General features: G+C 41.6%; 1 protein-coding gene across 1 annotated transcript in view; it reads right to left on the reverse strand.

Annotated features, from left to right (window-relative positions):
• Nucleotides 1-2,748: 2,748 nt before the first annotated feature.
• KIAA0930 (KIAA0930 ortholog) overlaps nucleotides 2,749-27,684 on the reverse strand; it is a 38,769-nt gene continuing 13,833 nt past the window's right edge. The window contains exons 2-9 of the mRNA XM_010575276.1: nucleotides 22,630-22,737; nucleotides 21,243-21,320; nucleotides 18,915-19,016; nucleotides 18,334-18,474; nucleotides 16,246-16,440; nucleotides 13,862-14,024; nucleotides 10,894-11,049; nucleotides 2,749-7,694 (exon numbers count right to left, since the gene is read on the reverse strand). Coding sequence (XP_010573578.1) covers nucleotides 7,654-7,694; nucleotides 10,894-11,049; nucleotides 13,862-14,024; nucleotides 16,246-16,440; nucleotides 18,334-18,474; nucleotides 18,915-19,016; nucleotides 21,243-21,320; nucleotides 22,630-22,737 — 984 coding nt within the window. The 3' untranslated portion in view covers nucleotides 2,749-7,653. The remainder of the gene's footprint in view (nucleotides 7,695-10,893; nucleotides 11,050-13,861; nucleotides 14,025-16,245; nucleotides 16,441-18,333; nucleotides 18,475-18,914; nucleotides 19,017-21,242; nucleotides 21,321-22,629; nucleotides 22,738-27,684) is intronic.

The raw sequence follows: 27,684 nt of genomic DNA on the forward strand, positions 1-27,684 counted from the left end.
CTGGCTGCATCCGAATTAAAGGTTGAGTCTGAGACTTTGAAGAGTCCGTAGACTAGTGAACTGCTTTTGCTGGATTTCCCCAGCAATATTGCTCCATCAGCAAAAGCAGAACCACAAACAGCCTTTTGTCTCGGGGCGAGATGGGAGGCAGAAGAGCATGGGTTGAGTAATCACATATTGTGAAATACTAAGTTATGAATCACCAGAATCAACTGAACATTGGCCTAAATAGATAACAGGGAAAACATTAAAGCAGCTGGAACTAACACTTTGAGACAACGCTTTTTTTAGATGTAGGTGGTCTCCACTGGTCTGTGCAGGGTGACTTGGTCTTTTTGACAATAATCAGCCAGCTCCATTCATTTCAATAGGGTTTTAAAACTGTTTATTCCCATCTTCCCTTAACCAATTTCTCTGAAGTGAATTCAGGACCATGCAAGTTAACTACTTGCCTACTTATTCACAAATTTACATTACTATCTAAAGTCCATCCGTGTAACAGCAGCAGCATCTTCAGCATCATGCTCACACCTCCGCAGGCAGCAGCCGCCCCAGTCTGCTTCCCTTAATGGATGCCTCCTCGCCCCCTCCCATCCCTCACATTCATCCTACACTCCGACAAGGATGTTCTGCCAAAAGATCATTCTTTTTGGGTAGGTGCCATAGGGTATTCATCGCATGCAGGTACAATGACAGCTATGCGGCTGGCCAATTTTATCTTCTGCAGTGGAAGTGCGGTAGAAGTCCACACTCCTGACACATAACTAAATCCCATTTCTGCCCACAAGCACTTCCATCTTGTCTGAACAAGCAAATGGATCATCTGCCTTGGTTTTCATACCACCATCTCAGCCAACATTAACCCTACTGGAAAAAGCCAACTAGCTTGACTTGGGGAAGAGTGTTCTGGCTTAACAAATCATAAACAACTTATTTCCCATGATGAGATCACCAGATCCCATCCTTACCCCTGTGAGGAACCAAGCTGGGGACAGAATTTGAATTAACTCATATTTTCCTTGACATATTTTAGTATCTTTTCTTTAGTGAATAACATCTGCTCCTCCCAGATTCTCATCTACACTGTTAATGGAAAATTGGACCCACAGTCTTCCTGCATTTTACTCCTTTGCTTTCATAAAACTTTTAATTACAAGTTTCAGGAACAACATTTCTGACAGGAGTACACAAGTAACTACTTGTTGGCAAAGATGCGTATTTTTTCTCCAATCTCCAAAGTGTGATTTTACTTTGTAAAATCAGACCTTGATGATAAGCTTGTGTGCCAAGCAACATTACGGTATTTCTTGGGAGCGTCTCTCCAGCTGAGGACAGGCAAGACACATAACGCCACAGGACAAAAGGACATGAGTTAACGTGGCTCCCCAAAACAGGCACTCTATTGAACGAGATACACTGCCACACTGTTAAAACAATATTCTTCTTCTAGCACATGAAAGAAATTAATTCATTAAAGTTGTGAAAGGTTTTCAAAAATGTATGTGCCAGACTTCTATCCCCCCAGCATTTGGATTAAAAACTAAAACCAAACCAAGCACACCTTCTCCTGTCACTAACTTTTGAAAGACTAAACAGGGGAGGTTTATTACCATGATTTGTAAGCTTCTGCTGCTCTTTGCCTTTTGTACTGTTTTAAATAATGCTTTCTCCACCATGACCGCTTTCAAAAGCTTTCAATTTAAAGCATTCAAGGAAAATCACACTGTTTCTAAGCCATACTTTAGTATTTCCCAACCAGTGAAGATGCCTGTCCGGTTGCATGTGCACACACAGAACAACACTGCCAACAATCTGCTCAAATATCCATATAAAGAACTAAAACACCCTGCTCTCCTTCCTAAACTCTAGGTTTTAATTTCGCCCAACATACCACACATCTCCAAACAATCACGCTTAGCATAGATGTTGTTACACCACACCTGGGTTAGTAAACCAGTCCTGGTCTGGGATTCTTTGAAATGGAATCATCAGCATGTCAACTGGTATCTATAGTTGGTAACATTTGTTTGAAGAGTGTTTCATTTTAACTAATTTAGATAGAAAAATCCCCTGAAGAAGCCTACTGTGAAAGGTTAGTCACAAAAATCAGGTAGAGAGGGAGGATGCAGTGCCTTGCAAGTCTTTAAACCAAAAGAGATTCAATATCAGTGCACACAATTTAAGGCAGAGTAAGCAGTTTAGACCTAAAGGGCAATCTCATTTTTACAACATTGCAGAAACCCATATTGAAGTTCTTCCTGAATTATCAGGAAGAAATCATTACAGCCATCAGTCTCTCAGTGTTACACACTGCACAAACCTAGATGTTAATGACTACATAAGTAAGTTTAAAACAAAACACAGATCAGTTTAGAAAGGCTGTTGGGGGTTTGGTTTTTTTTTAATGCTACCATCTAAAGGAAAAAACAAAAAGCTTTTTTTTTTTTAAACAAGTTCAGGAGTACATTGACTTTTACCTTCTTCCCTTTTACACAATGTCAATTTGTCAGAGGCTGATCATGGAAAGATTCAGCAAGCAGAGTCAGAAGTTGGGCTTCACTCACAGTGGAATAAGAACGAAGAGTTAAAGAGGCCGCTTTGCCTCACGAGTGTCTATTTCGCAACGCGTACAACATTGAGTGCCACAGAGCGTTACTCCACCATTTATGCTTGCCACCAGTAAGGAATACATTCGAACTCAAACACCACTAGGCACAGTAGAGAGAAAACACTATTAACAGAATTCACGGTCGTTTAAGAGGTCTGTTTATTGGCTGCAGGGTCCAACACTTTCTGCGCTGCTGCCATATGCAAAGTCAACTCCATTTTTGGTGCACAAAGGTTCTCCTTGCTTTTTGTTCAAAGGGCTCAGGACAGTGCCAGCATGATTTTCAACCTATCACCTTTTAATCAACACTGATGATCAATGAGGCAAAAAAACCCAAACCATGCAACATGTGTTAGTCTGATAAATTAGGCTGAGAATATTTATATATTTACACAGAGAACGTTCAACGTTGTAACGTGCTTGCAGCCTTGTATTATCTTGACCAAGCATCCAAACAGCTACATTCTGGTGTAAAATACTCTTTTGTTAAGGTTTGGTGTAAAAGCTACTTACTTCACAATGCCTTTACCTGGATTCTACCGCACCTATTTTTGACACAGAATTTCTACACACCAGTGCCACACACTTTCAGTCATACCTCACAAAACAAGATAAGGCATTCGCAGATATCTGACTGCTGTGATCACAAGAACTCAATTTTCCAGAGCTTTCAGCCATGACCTTTGGAGACCATGAGAGTCTTTCAAACACAAAGGGTGAGTCCGTAGGAGACGGTCAGTTCTTCCAAGCACTATAAACTTGTCATTTCTTGACGCTGCTACACACAACACAGATAGAATTTAAGACTACTTTATTTATTTCCTAAATAAAAATTTGTTCTTAAACCCCACTGGATAACAGGGCTTAGGCACTTCTGAAGATTTTATCTTATACTATCTTTAATAAGGGGAAGCTTCAGACTACAAAATACAGGACAAGCAATCATCTGGAAAGGGAAAAATTAATGATTGGCAAGAAGCAGGTCAATAGTCTGAAAGCGTAGACTATTTACGTGGACTCCACATCCATACAGAACTTCAGTGACCAGATGGGATTCTGTGCAAGGGTCTGCTGGAAGAAACCTGTCTGCAGGGCCAAGGACTTAACTATCTAAATTAAAACTCTGTGTAAGAACACACTTTGGGAAAACCATTTTACTGTGAAAAGTACCTGTGCATTCAGTTGTCTTTTCTGGAAAGCACAGTGTGCCCAGAAATGGAAAAATGAGTAACAGTGATCCAGAGCCCAACATGCTCAAGCCTTGTAAACAATGAAGACCAGGAGAATAAGAGAGAAGGAACGTGAACCCACACGAACTGGATTAGCCAAGACAGCTGAAAGATTTGTGGCGTTTCTAAAAATGGCGGCTTCTTTTAAAAGAAGGAGACTTGGAACCCCCACCTTGTGCTGGCTGGCAATATGAGAACACAATTTCACAAACTTGGTGGTCTCTAAGGCAGAGCAATAATCTGCTAATACAAAATAATTGATTTAAGAGTTTTCTTTAAAAAACAAAGGCTTTTTACTTGCTAAATTGATAGCAGTGAAAAACCCATTAAGGGTGAGAAGATTTACATCCTTGCATTTGACATCTAGCAATATACATCATCTATGGAGAGCTCAAGTAGTAACCCTCAATCTCCAGACGGAGTGAATGGGCAGAAGGATCGAAGAAATTAACTGAGTAATGAGGTATGGTGGGATTCTGTAAATAAAGCTGTTCTGCAAAGCTTCCCGAATTTGTTAACTGTGCTGCATTCTCAAGCATCAACATAACTAAGGAAAACCACTGTGCTCCAACAGTTAAGACATCGACAGCCATACAGCCTTTATGGCATGCAGAACACGCCAGTTCATTCCTCAGCAATTATTTACAATGGCCAGCAGAGGCTCAGAATGGTTTACTCTTTAGGAGCTACAGAATTAAAAACGCCTCCAAATTAAAAGGGTGAGAGGTTCCTATTAACATTCCCTTTTCTTTTTTGGTATAGTGCAATAGCATGCTAAGGGCCAGCTGTGCCATCTTGACCCAAGCAACACTCCAATCATCTTCCCTGTCAATCTGTCTATACAAGGACAATAAATTATAATTTTCAGGGTTTGTTTAAAAGCAGAACAAAATGTTGAATTTGTTTTCCCCCACTTGATAACAGAAAGTGGGAACCAGGGGCTGTACATAAGAAGCCTAAGTTGGCTGTTTAGAGAAGGAATAACTGAGAATCTGGCACATCTACTTGTTTCTGAAAAGCACTATTGACATTCAGTAGACTTTCTGACCTTTTTTTCTGTGGATGTCCATCTGGGCATACCTGTAGCCCTTCTCTAATAAAAAAAGGTGAGTCTTCAACATACCTATAGCATATTCACTAGCAAGACACAAGAAATAAATTGACTTTTTTTAGGACATTTATATTGCAGCCCTTCAAAAACTAGACATCAAAATCCACCCATGTATATGTAACAAAGCAGAGGATACCTCCTGCATAACAGACGTGGGATCTGAACTGTACTTTCTGTAATGTTGCCTTCACACTAATGTAGTAGTTTAGAATCGTTCTTCATTTGCTCTGAAATCGTATGCAGCAAGACTTGCTCAGTCTTCCAGATCACATGAAATTAAGCTACCTAGATGTAATACACGATACCAAGAAAGCATTACAAATTACTGTTGACTGAGAAGTTTTCCAGCACCTATCACTCAGGTTCCAATCTGGATATATTTCCTTTTCTCGCGTGTTATTCCCCTGGCTGTTTGACTGGAAGATATCAATTGTCACTAGTAGTACAAATACTAACCCTCTCTCTCCCTTCCCTCCCCAATGATTATTTAAAGGAACACTGAGCACTGATTTGCCCAGCTTAGCAGTATGAAAGCGCAGAATAAGGAGCATCTTGAAGGCTTCAGAGTAGGACTGGTCTCCTAGCTGAAGACTGGTTTAATTCTCGGCATGGGCATAGGGGGATTATTTGTACCGACTGACATTAAGCACACTACCTAGGGATCTCAGGTAAGCACCGAGGCTGCCTCGCAAGTTCCTCGAGAGGGCACTTCAGCGGCCGATTTCGGAGTCCACCTCTCCCCCGGCTCAGGACGGACGCCCAGGCACCCGCGTTACACGCCGCAGGTCAGACCGTGCGAACGCCCTCACGTACACACACCCACGGAGCAAAGCTCAAAGGCTGCAACGTGAAAAGCGGCTGTGCTGGTAATGACGAAGCGAACCTCTTTTTAACGCTCTTGCAACGCATTTGAAGCGAATTAAAAACCAGTCAGCTGTCCTCGGCCATGCACTCGTGCTGCCCGTGTTAGAAATGCCATCACTCTGCGCTAAGGTGACTGCTTCCAGGGCTGGCCTCAAATGAAAAAAGACCTTCTTACCATGCTGGATTCACCGTGTTGGGCTGAACGATAAAGTTAGTCTATCTTTATGCTGAAGTGGAGCTATTCCCATGGAACCTGGCCTGAGGAAAAAAAAGCAGAAAGTCCTATTTGAGAGGTTGAAGTCATCAGATGCTATTGAAAGAACAACAACAAAGCACTTTGGGAAAGGCTGGCGACGAGGGGGACAAAGGTCCAGGCTCAGAGCACAAGCCATCTGGTAACTGTGGCAACAGCATTAAGTTTAGGTGCTCAGAGTCTGAAAAGTGACAAAAATGGCATCTTCGCTCTGCCTCTGTGCGTGTAGTGGAGTCTCGCGTGCTCTAAGTGGCACGCTACCCCCCCATTGCTGTGCCAGTTATGCAGTCGTAAATAAATGGAAGTATTGCTGGCTCCTGTACCAAAACAGTGAACCAGGCTGCAGTAGTCTCAGTATTCAATCATTTAACTTTCAAATGTCAAGGACAGCAGAGTTCTGCTATTTAGAGAAAGCTGCGTTTTACCTGTAAACATAAGGCTTTTTTCCTGAGAGCTCCTGACACACCATTCCAGACCTCCCACTACGCAATTTTTAGTCACTTTTCAGAGCAGAATTACATTTCAATCTTTTGTCTTTCAAGAAAACTCCCCATGCTTCGGCATGTAACAGTACAGCGAAACACCACCAGGAGATGAAGAATCCGGGCAAGCATCCAATCCAACCATTAATCAGCTCTCATGCCCTCCTTGGCTACAAATGCTACCGCAAGTACAACTCTATGTACTCTGAAGTCCAGTGCATGCAGGAGGATGTTGGTTATCGGTAAGGTTTTTAGGTTTTTGAGTCGAATATGGCCTCCCATTTTTCCACTTGAGACTCAAACTTCTATCGACTCAGCTAACAGATAAGCAGCATTAGTACTGGATATGAACCTCGGCTTTACTATAGCAGCACATTTTAGCCTTCTTGTCACTGGCTCATTTTCTTAGCCAGTTCTTGAGGATGAAAATGTTGCTGTTCTTTGGTAGATACGGAAATCTGTCAGCAGAGTTCACCTGTCCTAACGGTGACACACGAACAAATGGGAACATCTTCAGCCTCTCAAGCTCTGACCTGACCTGCTGCACGTACCAAAATGGCGCCGTATCTTTGTAGCATCTTTTTCCTTTTCCTCCCTCAGTAGGAAATGATTCTCTCGTCCCTTCAATCCCCCCACACACACACACTCACACACACATTAAGCCAAACCGACACAGAGAGCGTATGGGCAAGAGTCTATGGAATGACGTTCATTAGTACATCATTACGAAATGCTCAGGTTGTTTCTCTCAAAGAATATAAAGTTTAACACATTCTGTACATATTGTTGGTTTCTTAGTTATAAAGTAAACACAGTAACAAACTGTCCGTAAAGAGTTGACTCGTTTTAAACACAGCCCCTTGTCGTTTTATCTTGCTGAAAGTCCTCTTCCAGTCAGAAACACTCAAGCGATGTACTGCAAGTGGGCATACGGTGTATGACAGCAGAGGAAGGAAGAAAGAGGCACTTTTGATCGGCTGGTATTCTTGGACTTCCCTTTTTCCTGCGGAGGTTTATGTTCCTGACACTAGATGGTAGTGTTAGCACAGAAAACCGCTGTGGTTAGGCACTTGGCAACAAGGCTCCAAGGCAGTGCCCGCTCTCTGCTATGTCATCAGAATTGGTTTCTGCCGCACTTCCAGGATATCTGGGCAAGGGAGAGAAACAAAGAGATACAACAAGCTTAGGAGGCTCCCCAAAGTAGCCACAGCACCAGAAAGCATAAAGACCTGGAGATGCGACTGCGGACTGCAGCACAGTCCACGCGTTACGCCGCTAAAGGAATTTAAAACGCAACGAGTATGCGACTTTGCCTGTTGAAGTCCAATTTAATTCCTCCCCAGCTGCACCCTGGTCGAGAGATGGTAAGCCACAAATATATCCCATCACGTAGAGATGACAGCTGATCTCCTAAGGATCATTTATAGCGGGATGAAGCAACACGTGTCAGACACAGAGTGGCGTAATCTTCCAGAGAAACAAATGGAAGTGCCATTACAGGAGATGCCAAGGGTTCTCCCTTTCTTGAAGGGAGAAATGCACCGTCACCAAGACCCTTAAGGAGACTTTTGGCTCTGAACACATGGGTACAAATAATTCAACTGTTTCATCCATTTTCCAGCCCAAAGCCTACATTTCTGCACTCAAAAAGCTGCCACAAACCCACTCCTTTTGTTGGCTCCTCAGCTCCATATTGTCCAAATATGACAGAATATGAACCTGTAAAATATCTGTCATAATCATGGGCATCTTTCCAAATGTGGACAGTAAAACCAGCACACTGGCACAGCAGTACACAGAAATATCTGGAAACTGGGCTACTATGTCCTTTTCAAGGCTACACAGAGAATAAAGAACATGGGAAATGGGAGCACACACTTAATTAAGAGGCTGATCACACACAGCTGCACAAAGAGGATGACATGAGTAAAAAGTGATCCACAGCTCCAGAGGGCTCTAGACACACTTGTAAAGGATGAAACACAGTGGAGTGGGTCCAGTGAAGGGCCACAAAGATGATTAAGGGATTGGAGCCTCTGACATACGAGGAGAGGCCGAGAGAACTGGGATTACCTAGCATGGAGAGAAGGCTTCGAGCAAAGGAAGTCTTACCAATGTGTATAAACTCCAGACCTTTTAAAAATGTACTTTGATCACTATGACTGGGATTTTAATTTCTTAGTAAAGGCTTCCTAAACTACTCAAGGGAAATGAGTATCTTTCCCACTTCACCCTGCCCCACGTGTAATGCTCCCGCTTGCTGGAAAGCTGCCACTGATGCAATGCATTAATTACAAAAAGGCACTGGTAACGGGCTCCACCCGACGTGTCGACCTAAAGCAAACGCGGGTAGTGGAAAAACTGCAGATTAAAATTCTGCCTAACAGCCCAGACATTTTATGTCCTATTTCTGTGCATCTCAGTATATATACCGACTCCTGCAACCTTATGTTAAACAAGTTATGTCTCAGAAAGGATGTTCAAGCTCAAAGCAAATATTTGAGCATGGAGGCATTTATGCCACCCACTTGAGCAAGTTTTAAATGCCAGCAGGAACAATACATCTTCTGTGAACTCCAAAATGCTTGTGGTGAGAGAGTGAGTGAGCGAGCTCGGTAACTCCAGCTAAATAGCTGTAAGATTATCAACACAATTATCATAAGGAATAATAATGTATATTGCTGAAACAGTGTTCAAAATCAGCCCTTAATTACAGAGGATCAATTTTTACTGGAATCTGTAATTCTAAATCAAAATAAATCCCTATTTACAGTGAAAGGGCAAATGTAGAAACACCTCTTTGCTAAGTATAATTTCCACTTCTACCTTATCAGCTACAATTTCCGTAGAGTAAGAGCCAGTCTACTTTTGCAAGAGGCTCTGACATCTCAGCCTGCAAACGAGGACAAGACTGCAGCTATTACTATTACACTAGCATAATGCAACCAATTACATTAATACCCATACTATCTTCTCATCTCTTTTAGCAGCAGATTAACCTGTTTAACAACAGATTTCCTAACTCCTTTCCTTCTAGCTACCTTTCAGGAACAGTCTGGAAATAACCACTGTGTAATAGATCAGTTTTGTTTTCAGGTGTGTTCCCTTTTTAGACCCAGACAAGAAAAAAGCAGGCACTGATCAAAAGCCCACAGTCCAGACAAACCTATTCAGAAGTCATCCCATCTGCTGGATGGGAAGAGAAAGAAAAAGATTAAGTTCTTAGAGGAAGTAACAGTTATAAGGATCTTCCAAGGTTAGAGACAGGACTTTACATTGCTCTGAGATCATAACTTCATTCTGGTCTAAATTTTGCAGTTGAGCAATAGTTCTGCCTAAGATACTGCTGTACAGCTGGATCAAACTTTCTTTCTGCCCACAATGGTCAATGAGAAGGTATTTCAGGGCTTCACTTCGGAAGAATGAAGAGAATGGACAGTAACACTAGTAATGTCTGTATGAAAGAAACAGCCACTGCATTCGGACAGAGGAGAGAGTCCTTAACCATTGCTGCTTTCTCAGTTTTTAGACTTGAATCTCAAGAGCCCCATGAGCACCCTCACACTGCAAGCTGTATCCCTGAAAGGCTAGCAGGCTTGCTGATGGGTACAGGTCAAACAGACCAGTTGTCTTCTCTAGTCCACCTGTATTTGTAGGCAGACAAGAGTTATCTGGATGAAAATCAAAACTTCAGTACTGCCTGCAGACTGTAAACCCCAACTTACTGTGCTCTCCTAGCCTGGCTGAACAAAGTTGGCTGTCATCAGTGTAGTAATTGGCATACTTAGATCAACAACACAGGGGACTGATTACTCATGGTAGAACACACAAACATCATTATGTCTAGCTGAAGACATTGGACACCTGACAGATTTATAGGCATTAGTGTGGGTACTTTGATCAGTCCAATCAGCTTACATGGAAACTAAATCTAAGAGTCAAAATTGGCAAAGGAGGTCTCTCCAAATTCCAGAGCTGCCTTTCTGCAGCTCTCTCAGTCACAGGTCTCTGCTACAACTATTGCTGTCAGTGGATGGGCTCACAATGAGTTGCCTTGCACTAATGAGCTGGATGAAGTTTGAATTCCAGTATTAAAGCAACTACTGCTCCTCTGGAAGTTTGTTACAACAATCTACAAACTTGTTTGAATTGTCACCAAGCAAATCCCACCCAAAGCTAGAGAACAGGTTGACTCCATTCCACTTGTTTGCACAGATTTGCTGCTATAGTATTTCCCTTACAGGGAAATACTTTTCCTCTATCTTAACAGCAAAATCCCACAACGCAGAAGGCTGTCTTGGAATCAAAGGAGACTCTGTTTATGCAGAACACATGTTAAAATTCACCTGTTAAAATTCGATGCAATGGCAAAGTGATGTAAGTTAAGTGTGCATAGAGTAGAAAGTTTTCATCTGTTCTGTTCAGCTTCAGCCACGAGCCCACCAGAGACCGTCCTGTTCCAGACAAAGACCGCGACCTCAGATTTGTCGCATTGTGCAGATCTGTAAAGGTAGAAGATAGCAAGCTTAAAGTGATTGTACTTTCTGCATTTTATTGGAAGACTTCTGAAAGTCAAAAAACCAGGAAAGCCTACTATTCGTTGTCTAGAGATAAGTCACATGCAGGACACTATTACTAGAGTGAGTGAGCGGCTGCGTGGTGCTTAGTTGCTGGCTGGGGTTAAACCCCGACATATTTTTATATTTTTTAAATCAGTCAGATCTTGCCTAGCACAGAATTCACCACTTCCAGTGAAGATAATGAATAATACCAACAGCTGGCAGCAGTAGTAGACAATCACCTGCTAACAGAGCAGCCAGGAGAGGGAATGAAGCCTTTACTACCACAGTGCACAAGCAGAATCCCAACCCAGTCTTCCCCCATATACAAAATAATAGAATATCCCTAAAATTAAGTAGTTACTCATGCAGAAATTCACAAGTGTAACAGAAGAAAAATTGTTTCTTATGAGGAAAATTGACATCTACCAGACAGGGGTAGAGTCAGCATTAATAAGCCAGTTTACTGCACATCTCCATGCATTTCCCAAGCCAAACCTGGGACCCTTCAGCAGTGTCATTCTTCTCATAATTAGTTTAGAGGTCCACAAATAACTTTTAAAACAAAAGGATACTGAGTTCACTGTAAGCTAGAGAAGTTTTTTATAGCTGCAGATGTCTCCCACAGCCAGGAATGCATACACTGTATTTTTTGAGTGTTTCTAAACTTTCCCTCCATTCCCCTGTAAAACTCAGCCCTGTCCCCCAGTGCTAAAAGCAGGTGTTGAAGTGAACATAATAATTCTGGACCAGAGTGATTCAAGCTCTGGGACTCATTTGTTTAAAAGTGGGTCCTGATCCAAACAAAGAGGTCCTAGCAAAGGAAAAATACATAGTGGCAGCTACTCTAGAAAGACGCGTAACAATATGGGAGAAAAAAAAAAACCAAAAATCTGTATCTTGTTTTCCCTCCTTCCCTATAAATGTGTACAGCTAAGCAGCCTATTCCCTCTCCCCACGCATTACCGCTGTGCCAAGAGCACTGTGGTGATCAGGTCAGAAGGGTTTGACTCCAGCAGCTGGAATAAGTACAATTCTTCTGCTGTGTCATGCTTGCACACAGCAAAAGCAAGTGAAGTGGGCCCTCATGGGCCACAACAAGTCTGTCTGCATCTGCGGCAGCACTGGCCAGACCAAGGACACTGGCTGATCTTTAGACAAGCAAGTTATCCTCCACCCATGAGGCCAAGATGCCCCAGAACATCTCCGCTTCTACAAAACCCCATCACTGGGTGAACTGAAGTCAGCTTTCCCACTCTGAAACAAGAATTTCACCACCGCAGCTCCTGAGCAAACACTGGTAGGACACACAGGTTTCTGAAATTTGTAAAGAAATCTCATTTAGTTACTTCTCCTTGTGGAAATCTCATCTCTGAATAAATTAGACTTCCTAGCATAAGCTGTTAAAATATTCCTGTTTATTTTTAGGACCAGGAACAATAAGGTCAAAACATTTATAACTAAAGTGAAACCACACTTCTTGGTATTTTATATGCGTGATATAAAATATCTAGAAAACCTGGAATTTGTTTACTTCCGTAAATATATTCAAAGGAAAAGAAAACAAAAATAATAGGAATGTTCATCATTATCATTAAGTACGCTAGGATCAAACCCTGCAAAACAATACTGAGCAGACACTACCACCACCCACGAGGGCCTTGAGCTCCATTCTATCCTGTGCAACCTCCAGGAGAGAGGTAGCAAAAGCAGGACTCCAGCTGGGAAAGCTGCCCTTCTCCCCACACCGTAGTAACTGAGCCAAGCCCTACCCTTTGCTTAGTAAAGCATGCTAAAAAACACGTCTCATTTGAAATAACAGACATTTTGACCAGGCAAATTAAGGAAAAAAGATGAGGAAAGGTTTCTATTGACAGAACCCTGAATTAGTTATAACCAGTTTAAGTTGCACAGAATTTGAATTAAACGTTATCACTTAAGCTTCTTTTTAATGTGCAATTCTTTATTAGCTAAGCTGGTCCAGTACCGCTGACAGGTAATACCTTTGCTACTACAAACAGAACTTGTGATCTGGAAATTACCTTTGTGTTTCTCTATTAGCATGTCAACAGATAGATTTTTTTGGCTTTTCTACTGAATTGTTTTTAAACATTTGAAAAGCAGTTTGGACTTCGACATTTGTGAGTTTCCCACCTAACAATACTGCAATATGATTGGATTTATACACTATATCCTGAATCAGAGTCTATTTTTTATCTTGTTGGTTGTTTCATACTGAGTAACTAGAATTAAAAGGAAGAGTTCCACAAGGTGTTAAAGCACTACATAAACAAATTCAGTAGGTTTTCTTTTTAAAGAGTTCAGAACTGATCCAAAGCCAGTTGAAGTAAATGCCTTTTCACCAACTTTAACCAACCCTGGATCAAATCAGGGAATTCGGAGAACTTGTCCATGAGAGCATGCTCTACGCCGCTATACTGTGATATCTGGACAAGTGTCACCTGAGAGCCTGGTATCTGGGTACAGGGGAGGATCTTTCCTGTTCAAATTTCTCTCAAATGAGTCTATATAAAAGGGGGAGGCAAGTTTTAAATATATGTAGGAATTGTTGGTCTCCAGTCTTCAAAAAGATGCCAAGCCTGTGAATAACCCCATTTTCAGAGTGGCACTGGGTTGGACTTTGTGGAGCTAGGTTTTTCACACTGCAAATGTGGGGAAAATGGCATTGGGATCCCTTTCCATAGCTCTGTGCCCTCTCCAGACAAGTCTGTTCAGCTGATATTGCTTCTCTCACCTCCGCCATCATCATCTCTGAAGAACTCCTCGCTGTCATTTGCTGAGTGGGATTTTTTCATCTCAGCAATTCGATTTCGGGGCACTTTTCTCTTGAGGGATGGGGAGAAAAAGGATGGGCGATTGTTGCGTTCTGGGGTTGGTGGTGTGCTGAAAGAAGTGACCTGAAAGGGAAACAGAAGAAATGCTAGAGAAAGTTTTGTTTTAAAAGTTCTGTGCTCCTAGTAAGAAATAATCAGTCTTGAATATGTGTCACAAGGCAGTCACATGCATAAAAATCAGAATCATGACTGGTGTCTAGCTGTAAGTTTTATCAGAGTGGCCAGAGAATGTCAACTGAACAGTCATCTTAGCTTCAAGATGCTCATCAAGATGAGAATATTTTGATATATCATCACCCTCAACTGTTACGTCAATAATGAAAAACATCTCTCCTCAGCTGATCGCTTTTAACAAGGATTTATAGGCATAAAGGAAAAAAAATTAATAATTTCAGCACCAAGAATGTCAAACTTATTTTTGCATGTTGAAATTCAGAAAGACTTAATAGGCTAAGAATGTATTGTATTGGACACACTAGAACTGTGCATCTTCATTTCTTTGGCAAACACAGGGTAGTAGTTTCCCTGCTTAGAAGGATGCCACATGGGATCACTGGGAAAGGTCACCGTGCCTATGGGAAGCAGGGTCACAAAGCAATTACTTAACCCAAGATGCTGACGCAAAAGTGACATCAACATACAATTATATGTATGTCACGTTTCAACATAGGATGGAGAAAAACAAGTTGAGATGCCCCTGATGATTTGGTTTGTCTAAGTGATGACAAATGCAAGGATATAATTGCCTATGGTGAAACACAGGTTAGGGATGAAACTATAGAGACACCCTTCCTTCAGAGCAGTAGTTGCTCTTGAGTAAACCACAATTATACTCAAGCATAGCTATTTCAGAAAAAACTAAAATGCAGTGCTTATTACTAGCAAAACCAGTAGATATTTTAATAGTTTCATTTCAAATAAAAAAAATAGGGATAACTACTTTGCTGATGGAGGTGAGCAACTTCTATCTCATCCTTCCTTCTGCACACAGTTAATTTAACAATCCCATAACTCTCCCTGAGATGACACCTGATATTGCTCATATCTGTCCATACAAATAAGGATGGAGGTGACATGTGAGCAAGGACAACAGCCAAGCCAGGTTGGTGTTGCACTGCAGAAACACTTTATGTTGTCCCTCTATCATTGTGTAAAAAAAAAAAAAAAAAAAGTAGAAGCATTCTACCACCCAACTGATCCTCATAGTGCACTTGATCTCTAATTTGTGCTTGTCTCTATTTTTAATTCTGCAGCTATTTCATACCACACCTGCAGGGAAGACCAGAAACAGGCAAATCACCATTAAAACCATTAGCAAAAAGCAATGATAATACATTATCAAATCCATTTTGACATTTTCCAGTTGACACTGGAATTCTTGGAGCCAAAAGATCAGGAATTCCCTCCCGGCCTGATTTCTCCAGGCTGTATCTCTACTGCAGACAGCAAGCACATCCAGTTAACAAGCTCTGTGCCAGCAGCTCATTTTGCCTTTAAGGAAGCCAGAAACAAAAACCAAGCAGCTTGCATGGGGACATTTAGAAGCAGTCCTGCAGACCTTTAAACTACACAGGTTAGCTATGTTACACAGGAAACTAGACTAGAATCCATCAGGAACTACCCAGCCCAGGTCAGGACACATCTGTGCAGTTATTTTGAAGACATGTTGCCTAATCCCCATTAACTAGGTAAAATGCCTTAATGGAAAACAAGGCTCAGGACTGAATAAGGACCAAATCAGCACCTATGGACTGATTCTATTGGTATTTCACTGCACTTGCATTGAAATTAAGCATATGCATAAAATAGGTACTGCATTTAGATCCATAATCTTTGCTTTAATATACAGGCTTCACATTGGCAGCATTTGTCCGTGGCAGAATCTCCTAACAGTACCATTTCCTGTGAGGTTTAGCAAGCAACCTACATAACAGACAAATTCCATGTTTCTAGGTAAATCCCATCTTGTACAGAAATGGAATCTATTAATTTTCATAGAAAACCGGCAGAATCATCATTTTCCCTGGCATCAACGTCGCTGTTGTTTCAACAAAACACTCCTCCAGAAGTATGAATCATCCAGCTATCTCTGTATTCAGTATTTGCTCAAGGGAAACTGTGCTAAAAATCCATCTGCATATACCAAGTACGTTCAAAATACATACAGGCAAACCTAAGTTCAGAACCATGATGTGAGTTAATCCCAGCTTCAGTCCATCTGCTGGCTTTGGAGCAAAACATGTTCATGCTTAACCTTAAGTCAGTATTTCCGTCTGCTACTTACTCTCTCATGCACTGGGGATTCTGGATTTGAATCTTCTTCTGTCCCATACGGTGAGGTGTCACCAGTAGAAACTCTACTCACTGCCATCTCTGCATGTCCTTTCCCTTGCGGCCCTTTCATTCGGACAAACTCCATGTTGTTATATTTATAAAAGCCGAAAGACATTCTTTGAGCCATCTTAGCTGCAACACTCACCTGCAAGGCATCAAGACAGGAGAGAAAACCATGTAATATCATCTCCATGTTTCAAAAAAACCCAACAAAACCCAACATTTTCTGAAAGCAGTTATCTAAGAATAAGTAAAAAACATAGTGGATAATGATCGTTATCTTGATTCTTACAAGTATTTTAAGCCACAATCTGAAGTGATCTCCAAAAGGGAAGTAACTTTACAGATACAAAAACAGGCTCAGAGAAGAATCAACTCCTTCAGCTACCCAAACGGCAGAGTTACTCAATGGCACGCTGAGATAAAACGAAAGGTTTTTATCCAGACCCCCACAACGTGGCACACCAGAGCACAAGCAAGCACGTGCATGACCCAACACAGCCTGCGCAGGGACACTTGTTTGAGTCCAAAAAGCAACAGGCACACACGAGATGCTTCAAACTACCAAAGCGCACTGCACCATTCTGGCACTACTTTGTGGCAAGTCAATTTGACTTTTGTGTGTCCACAATGTCAAGGCCAAAGCATAAAGAACCAGCCCCCATGCACAACTAACCTGCATCGCATTGCTCACCGCAAAACCCTGACAGCTTTTGAACCCCCTCAACAGACAGAAGGGCTCAATTTCCAGTTACCACAACTGAACTGAAAACTGAACTGAGAACTGAAAAAAGGAACAGACCAATATGAAAACAGTCAAGGCTTTGCCAAGTGAAATAAAGTTACAGTTAAGTCCTACTTAAAGTGGTTTATCACAGCTTTCAGCAATTTATCGCCTGAAAGGGCCAAGATGCTCGTCATTTAACACAACTCGTATTGTACTAAGACTTAATACAGGCACAACTGAAATCAAGCAACCTTCAAAAGCATAGAGAGATTGCTTCTGTTCTGTTAAAAGAATGGTCAAATTGCAAGTTCTGCCTTTGGCCATCATTGCATATTTGAAGAGCTAACAATTTTATTGCACCTAACAGAACAGTGTAAAGTAGCTGTGTGGTCAAACAGGACATTCCTAGGCTATGAGGTAGCTTTACCACATCAAATCTTGTCTTTCCACTGCAGGCCTTTCTTCTTATGTTGTCTTTAGTGATTCTGCATTCCAGTGTATTTTAGTAACACACCTGCTGATTGCGTGAGGCCATAAGATGATGGTTGGGACAGAGAAAGAATTTCAGTTTCATGTTCTCTCAAAAAAAGGCTAGAAGAGCATAACTACCCACTTTTAAAGCAGCGAAAAGGGAAATTATTTAAGACCTCTCCTGACAAGGGTAGGAACAAAGCGAAATGAAATTTACAGTCACAGCAGATATTGTGAGGATTTTTGTGTTTCTTTTTTAAAAATTTCTCAGGATTGTCTTCATAACAAACTGAGAAGTTTATTGGCTCTTGCACTCTCTTGACTTCAGCACTAAGTACTGAATTTGAATCTGAAAGTGCTGGCATTTTGTGTTTCTGTAGGAAAGCAAAGAAAGCTTCTTTCTGTGGCAGTGAACTACAGTGGTCTTTTGAAAACAGCTGTGAGTACAAAACACACTAAAGAAAAACTTGTTTTACATATAGCAAGGTAGTTACCAAAGTTTAAGATCTCCCTGCAAAACATGCTTTCTCTGAAGTAACTAGAAGTATCTATGACCTTTCAAGAAAATGAAGGGGCTCCCTTCAGATCCATTCTTGTGTCACATTCTTGACTACTTATCAACTTCACACCTTTTGGCAAACACCAGAGTAATATACCCTGATCTGAATGCTCTCAGCTGTCTGAGCCAAAACCATTAGCTTTCAGGCAAAAAAGCCAAAAAAGACAGACCATGATGCAGATGATCTAACAGGACAAAAAGCTAACAGCCTCAGCAGCAAAGAAAAACTGTGGTCAGAGTATTATTGTTGCGAAGGACGTTGTCTTTCGGGAGCAACTTACCCTGTTGTCATAGACCTTCTTGAGTGCTTCATAGCGGATCGACCCCTGAAAAATCACCCCTTGGAAGGTGTTGCTTTTGTCACTGGCCACTAGCTCCACACAAACCATTTCTCCTTCTCCCACAGTCATGTCACTGAAAACCTGCCAAAGATGCAAGATGAAACACTTCAAGGCAAACTGCAGCTGTTAAAGTTCAAATATATTCAGATTCCCATGATTCTCCTCAGGCCCAAGGCAGTTTCAATGTAAATGGCAGAAAGCAAGGGAGCTGTATGCTCTACCCCAGCCTTTCAAAAACCAGACTTCAGGCAGTGCACACTGCAAATCGTGTGTTGAGATAAGCAGCTCTTACATCAGCCTGTCTTGCTTTAGCCCATCATAAAGACAGATACCAAAATCCAGCTTTAAGCTCAGATTTCAAACATTAAAGAAAGAGGAAGGTCAAATAAAATAACATAAACAGTACTGGAAGATTACCCCCAATTAGCCAAGAACATTTGTTCAAAAGGTACAAGAAAACAGCTAATCAGGACATGAGACTAGAATAGGACAAAACTCTGCTGCTGCAACAAGGAACTCACCTCTTCAAAACTGTCAATCATGAAGAATATGTTGGGGTAGCTGATCTTTGACTCCTCTCCTTTACTGTCCATTGGGTGTTTGCTAGGAGACGCAAACACTTGCTGACAAAGACATGGGAAAAAAAAAAAACAACTTCTCAGGTAAATGTGCTCAGGAATGGACGCATGGAATTAACACCAGAACAGCACAGTCCAACACTGCTCAGTCAGCCACCATTTTCACTTACGCTAGAGATGCTGGACAACCTGCAGGCAAAGCTGGGCAGGTTTCTGACTACAGCCTGTTTTGCAATAATGACACCACTTGTAAAATCCTTGAGTTTTCACATGCAAGTTATCACATACTAGTTGCTCCACAGTAAATGTCCCCGTGTGTACCTGACCTCTCACCATCCTATGGTATATTCCTTTTCATTAACAGAGAAAACCACCTTGAGCTACCTTTAAATTACTGCAATGTGCTCCAAAGTAAAAGCACACACAGCAAGAAAGTTACTGTGGAGTAACTGACCTAACACTACTTGTTTGTACAGTTAATTTCATTGTTATTGTTTGCTTAGTACTACAGTAAGATCAACATCACTCTTTGATGTCACAAGACTCCTCGGAGATGACACTTGCACCAACGCCTGAAACAAGGACATCCTCCAGGCATCTTTGTTCTCATGCCATCCAAAGTAAAGCAAAAAAAAAACCCCCAAACTCATCTCCAGACAGACACACCTGAGGAAAATACAGTTTGTAGAGATCTTACTGTCAAGCCAGCAGAGAATCAATGCAGTCTGCAAAATAATTTAGGGGAAAGTCAGCCTTTTTTACACTGGTTTTGTGCCTTAGGTACTCTACTGGTATGAACACATCAGCTTTGTCATAGGTCTGGAGTAGCACATCAAGTCCTACGCCTGAAGAGGGCTTCTACCTGTTCAACACCTGGCTGCACACTGACAGGGTAACATATGTTTTCTAAAACAAGAACCATCAGAGCGGTAATACAGATCCACAAAAGTCAGCTTTTGTTCATTTAAAACTAAGAGCTTCCATGATGCCTGTTACAGTGAAATGCCCTACTGCAAATATGCTTTTCACAGTATACCGAATTGGCTTTTCTCTCTCCCTAGATCAACTTCATGATGTTGAAACGTTACTAGTATGTACTGGTAAGTTTTAATGTGTGCTGAGTTTCTCCTAGGAAAGGGGAGGCAAAGAAAAATTTATAAGCAGTCCCACAGTATGAGCCTGTAGGAATGAGGAACAGAAAACCCCCTCCTTATTCTGAACTCTGCTCACACGCAGTGAGGGCAGGTCCCTCATCCTCATCTTCCTAGTTTCCAAATCTGCATGTAATATTTACAGATTTTTCTCAAAAGAGTTTTGCAAAAGTTAACTGGGGATGAAATTTGGACTAGTAAGCAGTGGAAAAAGCGATGAGAAATAAAGGGCTTACATTAGTGGTGTAATATGGTGTCTCAACAGCACCAGAAGGGAATTACGTGCCTAACTAATGCAAATTACAAATACAATAATCAGCGTTGATAGTTTTTGTTTGTAGGCAAAGCAACAATTATTTTAAAATGGTAAAACAAAATTAAAGGATTAAAGAGCAGTGGTTTATTTTAGGTAAAGCCATGCAAGCAGCTGAATGAGCTAGAGGAATGGAAATGCCTAGGAGAAACAGGAACAGGAACCTTTTAAAGAAGAATTTCTGCCAACTAGGAGTTGTTGCAAGATCTGCTGGAAACTGAGTGAAGAAGTCTGGGGTTTCTTGTTGTTGTCCCCTCCACGCTTATTAATCAGTCTCCTCCACTGTGCTAAACCCTGGATTAAGTGTATGCTGCACACAAGCAAGTGATAAAAGCCTTTGGTGTGGAGATGGAAGGAATGAGCAGTTTAAGAGAGAAAACCAGAATCTCATAAAACAAATAAAAGGTAAATCGGTAATCAGTAAATTGTCTACCATTTAATAGCCCTAGATGACAGATTTACCCTGAAGGTTTCTCATAATCCAGGTCTCACAATTTCAGGTTTACCTTCAGATTGGTTAACAGTTGGGCATACTCTGCCCCCCCCCAATCCAGTAGCAAAGATATAAATCTTGAAAGCATGCAGAGGTCTTCACAATTTTTTTGAGAGGGACTATAAAGAACATTTAGATCTCACATTTAGATGACTGGCAGGAAATGTCACTAGACAAATATTTGAGATGCTTCACACGGATGCACCTGTCAGAGCACAGCCTGAGAACACTGGCCTGGTTTTGATACAGCTTTTAGGATTAGGTAATACTGGATGCCAACCTCTTATCCACAAGTAATAACAAGGTAATCTCACCTGAGATTTCTTTTTGTGAATGTGAATATCTCCTCCATCAGAGCGTGTGCACACAGCACATGTCACCACATAATCCAGCTGAAACAGGGCACCAGATAGAGAAATAAAGGTTTAGAGTTAGAAAAACAAAACATTCATGTGCATGAAGCAGAACACATTCTCTCTTAATTTTTTTAGCTGTCTGGCTAAAAAGTAAGATGTTTTGGTATTGCCTTTTTCTTTATTCTCTTTCCTCTACTGAAACTCCTGCGATTTTAAAGCCTGTGTTTATTAACTCAGCAATGCTGAAATCTTTTGTACAGATGCTTGCTGAGGTGCACAACCTACGGGTAAAGAAACTCCTGTCAATATTGTTTAACAATAGCTTGCTGGTCAGCTGGGGGGAATAAGTATGACACGCACATATAAGCACACTGTAAGGTAGAAATGGAAAAGATATCCTCCCTTTGAAAAGGGAAAAATAGAAACACTAATGAACACAAGCAGCACATCGGAGAGGTCAGAAACGATTAACACAGCCTGCCAAACAACCCGAAAAAACTTGTAAGGAGCAAGTATGATAGCTCTGGACAGCGATGCCCAGCTGTAACAGCATCTCTGAATTTTGATTGTAGCAAAGGGATTCTGGTTTTATTCAACATCAAATAAAGGCAGAAACTGCTCTCTGCAGAGTTGTTCTGCAACGAGACTTTTGGGAGGAAAGGGAGAGAATGAAAACAATTTGGTTTTCAGGATGTGTGCAATAAGCCAGCAGTCTCTCATTTCAAGATCATAATCAACAAAACTTTAAAGGGATCTCGAATGACTATAGTAATGTTCAGCTTCCCTAAGCGTCAATATAACATATGCAATAACTGAACAACTTATGAGTTTAATTAAAGAAATAATTTTTGCTAGCTTCATGTTTCCACCACCAACAAGAAAAGTTTGATTAAAGTTCTGATGTCAAGTGCAGCAAACTTTGTGTAATACGTAACACCTTAACTGCATTTCTACTTAGCAGTTCCCTCTCTTAGCTGCACCTGTGTTATGAACTCTAATGGAAATGCTGCTTGTCTAACAGTCTCGTTCACTCTCAAGAACTACTAAACTTGACAAAGCCTTCCATTTTGCAGAGCTTTGTTACAGAGCATAGAATTCAGCCCCACTTCACTGGATATATTTAAAGTTTTTTGAGGAAAGCTATTAGGACTGTACTGAAAAATAATAAAAATCTCAGTTTATGTTCATTTAGACTCTGAAAGGCAAAATTAAAACCATGTTTTCTCTCTATCATTCAGAAGTGTTCAAATCCCCCAAGCTAGGGAGGAAAGGGGACAGATCAAAGCCTTCCCTGAAACCTCTCTAGCATAAACAGCCCACAAAAATTAATAAGCATCACTGTTACCTTCTGTAGGATGAGGTTCAAGTAGACGCTCTCTTCCCAGTCAATGTCAGGGTCTCCCAGGCCAGGAAGCTTCTTAGAATCTCTCCGGTAAACTTCAACTTCAACCTGCTAAGAAAATATCACATCTCCTTGAAAAATACTACCTAAAGATACCTATATGCTTACATAAAACTGACTCCAGAAGCTGCATGTTGTGTAGCTTCCTGCTGTATTTTTCTGTCAGGATTGGATTTTGTTGACAGTGGAAAGGCAGCTCTTGTGGAAGGCTTTGCATGGAAGTGAAGCTGGGGGACATGGGATGTGAAGGTCAACAGGTGAGAAAAGCAGGTCTGTGCGGGGGAATCTCAGTTTTGGACAGCAGCTTCACTTATTCCTTATAACAGGTATGTTCTAGCAAAAAGCAAATTAATAAAATCAGGAATACACACACACACACATATGTATTTCTCTTAATACAATTCCTCAGAACCAAACGTGTCACTAGACTAATGCTCAACATCACCTAGCAGGTCGCTGTTGTTTGTTCCCCCTGGGGTAGGAGTCTCTGGGAAGATGAAGTCCACTAATTAATGCCTCACAGAGGACATTTGGGTAACCCCTCTTCTAAAGGTTTCACACTGACAGTACCGATTGGACCCAACTACATGTGAGATTTTCAGCTGTACTAAAAACAAGCAAATGAAAAATCTCAAATAATCTCAGAAAGCAGGAACAACTCTACTGACGTTAACAAATTGAAGCAACTGAAATAAATATAAAACTTGACTCGATGTAGTACAGAGTTGAACAGCAGTTTGACACTTGGAAAAAGAATATCTGCAGCACAGCTTAATCTCTGAACTGGTGTGTAATACAAAATGGGGTGACAAGTACCACACTTAACATGTCAAAGCTATGCACTGTCTTAACAGAATACCTGAAAAAGCATTTGTTTCTCTTTGCTTGTCAAATATCCTTTTTTGTTAACACAGATGTTTAAGAAATATCCGGAATACTGTGACCAGCTGACACAACTATAAACAGGGTAATTCACGAACCTTTTTTTGCTTTGGTCAGGGCAGAGAAAGAAGGGTAGAGCCGATTTGTTAGAAAACAGATTGTCATAAAGGTCAGAATACGTGAATGGAATCACACAGAGTAAGATTAAGCCCTATAGTAATTCAAAATAAGATTAAGACCTATAGTAACTCTGCATCTATTTCAAATCCTCTGGGAAGGATAAAGCTACAAGACCGAAATACAGTGAAGAACAGTGAAACAGTACAATATTTCAGGATTGACACTACCATCAGATACCATGAAAGCTGAATGCACTGTTTTCTATCATTCTTCTCTTAACTTACAAATATCTTTTAAAAATGCCTATAGACTCATACATCATTCCTTTGTTCTGTTTTTATTTCTTCTAAAGCTCCTAACCATGATTTTTTTCTATGGGCAATATAATTGTTCAAACTAATGAGAGTTACTGTAAAAAACTAAGGCACGAGCATCCGAGGGAAATAATCTAATTTAAATTCATCTCCAAATAAACAAAGGTGATATTTGCACTTTTGTGCCTAAAAGCATGGAAACAGCACATTCGCAAGATTCCAGAAATACCCTGTGAAACAAAAGCTGTCTTGTCTCTGAAGGAAAGACGCAGTGAGAGGAGCGGGTGAAGGCAGGACTGAGGAATTGGAGGGTAAAACTCTGGCTCTAACCCACCTCAGGGTAGGCGAGACCAAGGACTCCGCAGACACCACCGCAGCCTCTTCTGCCTCCGTATCTGTGGAGCCTTTACTGTAATCCAGGGAGAGCTCAATCATCTCTTAATGATGAAGTTTAAAACCTCCCTTTGCACAAGTCAGCCACCTATTTTTTTCTGCTGGTGAAATTAATTCACACGCTGAACTACTTCTTCCCAGCAATTACAAAGCCATTGCACAACAACTCTTTCAAAAAGCCCCCCCAACGCTGTCACTGATAACAACAGAGAAAAGGCCTTTCTTTAATCATTCTTCCCTATGCACTAATTCAGGGTAGGATTCCCAGGCGGTGGGTTAGGGCACGGTGGATCACCGCGAATCACCACCACGGCTGTTCCCGGAGCCAAGTGCTTAAGCCACACTGTATTCCAAAGGAAATTAATTCAGGCAATTTAAGGAATTCGGGTTTTTGCCAGGCAAAAAACTGCACAGGGTATAGATCTCTATTCAACAGGTCAAACCAGGCAGGAGAGGGGCGACCTCCTCCCAGCGAGAAAGGAACCGTCAGCAGCCCGAATTGAGAGGCAGCACTCATCCGACCTCAGAAAGACAGAAAACGGACTTCCAAACGCTCTCCGTGGCACCGGCACCCGCTGGATGTGTTTTACCCGTGCCCAGGTAAGGGTCCTTGGTGAGCGTCAGGGGAACACACCAGCCCTCCCAGCACCAGGGCAGCAGTCACGCCGAGGAGCCAGCGTTTGCTCCAGCAGCCAGCAGTTTCAGACGCCTTTCTGTCCACGCCACTGAAGGATCTGCTTTATAAAGCACAACGAGCCCTCGCCAGGGTGCCGTAACGAGCAGCACTACCGCTCCCCATCTGACTGGCAATACGCTTCACAGGGCGGGCACGCACATTACAAGTCACTTTTGAAAAAAAATCTCACCCCTTCTCTCATAAACACCTCTATCTGCAACATCTCTTTTACTCATTTCTAGACAGTTCTTCCAGAAATAGCAAAAAGGCATCCATAAAGCGTCTCAGCATAAAGCAAAGTGCTAAATCTGGGTTGGCCAAAACAAACAGCGCTTCCCCGGGGCTCAATTTCCCACGCAAGTGCCGTAGCTCACAGATTAATCTCAGATACCCTCTACTGCCACAAGTGCTGGACATGTGAAGGTGGCCATGCAATATTACGTGAAATAAATCAACAGGCTCGGTTCAACTCATAGCAAATGATCCTGCTGTTGCTGGCACACTGTGAAGTCTTAGGCAGGGCCAAGGATGTAGGAAAGACTGCGCTGACTCCAGTCAGACCCTGCAGCCACTTGTTCAGCATCAGCCAGTAAAGGAGGCGTCTAAATCAATGGTTAACAAAAACAAAAAATTTTAAAAACCTCACACAAAGAACTTTAAACACAAATTTTCACCATTCTGTACATCTTAATCACTATTGTTTAAAATCGGCAATCTAAATTTCTTGGCAGGCTGACATAATTTGTCCATGTCCCAAGGAAGCTTGCTCAGCATCTCTACACTTGTCTTCCTGGTACTATGTACAAACAGCGTATATGCCAAGAACGTAAAATCAAAATCTGAAGCCTCAGAAAGCCCCATTACTCAGGCTCCTTACGTTGCAAAAGAATTGCAGTTGTTAAGATCCCATAAATACTGCAGAAGTAGCTACCTGAGCTGTCACCAAGTCCCAATGCAAGGGGTAAGTACTAACCTTTTATATGTCACTGAATCACTTCAAGTGAATGTAGGCATTTGGGATTGACAGCATGGAAAACAGAAGACCGATGTGTTTGCTGTTCTGACCTCTAAGTACTCAGACATCAACAAATAGGAGCGCCATCAAAATCTCAATGAGTTCCCAGTAATAGAAACCATTACATGAGTTTAAGTAAGTAGTGTTACCCATTCTGAGCACAGTGCTTCCTAAATGAAGTGCCTGCCCTACAGAAGCGTTGCCTTATATTTACATAGAAATAGCATGGTAAATGTGAGCCTAATTTTATTTATATATCTATCTCTCTATATATAAAATAACATATATATCAACATAGATATAAAAATAAAAAACTAGAATATAATTTCTTAGTATACCTCATGCTTTTCACGAGAACACCGTTTTGTGATATTCCAGGCTTAATTCATGTTGTCACGTTTGGCCTTGCAGAGTTAAGAAATTACACAGACTGGAGAACATGCTGGATTTCAGATAGCTGAGTGCTCCCAAGAAAACAAGTCTCAGCCAGGGATCCAGGAGACACTGGGTCTTTTTCCAGGTCTGCTGCTGATTCACTTGGCCATGCCTCACCTCTATGCTTGTTTATCTGGCTTTAGGTTAGATGTGCCTTCCTGCAAGTGTGAAAATTTATTAATAGAAAGAACTACGTAAATACTAATTATTTATTCCCAGTGAAATCCAAAAGCCAAGCTGGATATTTCCTCATTCAAGTCAAGATGATGATCCTTCTACAGTTTCAGCAAGCTGAAATCCATTATGCCACCTTTACAAAGTTTTCACAGGGTTACCAAGCTAAGGCTGTAAAGGAGAATTACATCAGGTAGGCTGACCTCCTATGTGTCACAGACATTTCACCCTCTTACTTCTTCACAAAACCCAGTTAATCACATTTGACTAGACAGTGCCTGGGAAAATACCTTATTTTGAGAACTCGTTCCAATGATTAATCACCCTCTTGGCTGAAAGTGTGCAACTTCATTTAATTCAGCTGCTTTCCTTTTGCCAGCCTCTGGTTCTTCTCATGCCTATTTCCACTGTATCAAGAAGCATTATAATACTCAGGTTTGGTTTGTGGGTTGTGTGGGGGTTTTGGGTTGGGGGTTTGATTTTTTTTTTTTTTTTTTCCATTTGTTAGCGCTCCAGATAAGCCAGACAAAACTCCTTTAGGATGTCTCTGTGGCGCTCAGCAGGGCACCTCTGCAGAACTTGTGCTCCTTTTCCACCCTCTTGGTATTTCACCAGTATTGGAGTTTTCTGGTACTGGCACAGCGCTGGGGTCCGCATTCCGACGACTCCCTCAGGATTGCACTTTTTCTGCGCAGCAGCACGACTGCACGCTAAATAACGTGCGCTCTGTGCCTTGCCTGCCCTTTCCCGAGCCTGTGTGCACGCCTGGCACTGAAATATTGAACTACACTAATAAATGAACCCGTGTTTCCTTGAGATCAGGCTGCGCAGTCCGACAGTCATGCCCTTACAATTTACGCAGCGCCAACGTGCGTCATCTGCAAATCCGAATCCGCTGTAATTTTGTCATCCTTGTGCCCAGGCTGGAGTTACACCGGAGCTCCTGGAGAGGAGCCCCGCCGATAATTCCAGCGGCAGGGGCCCCCCAC

The sequence above is a fragment of the Haliaeetus leucocephalus genome, unplaced genomic scaffold (assembly GCF_000737465.1).
Source record: "Haliaeetus leucocephalus isolate CR32 unplaced genomic scaffold, Haliaeetus_leucocephalus-4.0 Scaffold473, whole genome shotgun sequence".
NCBI classification, from domain to species: domain Eukaryota; kingdom Metazoa; phylum Chordata; class Aves; order Accipitriformes; family Accipitridae; genus Haliaeetus; species Haliaeetus leucocephalus.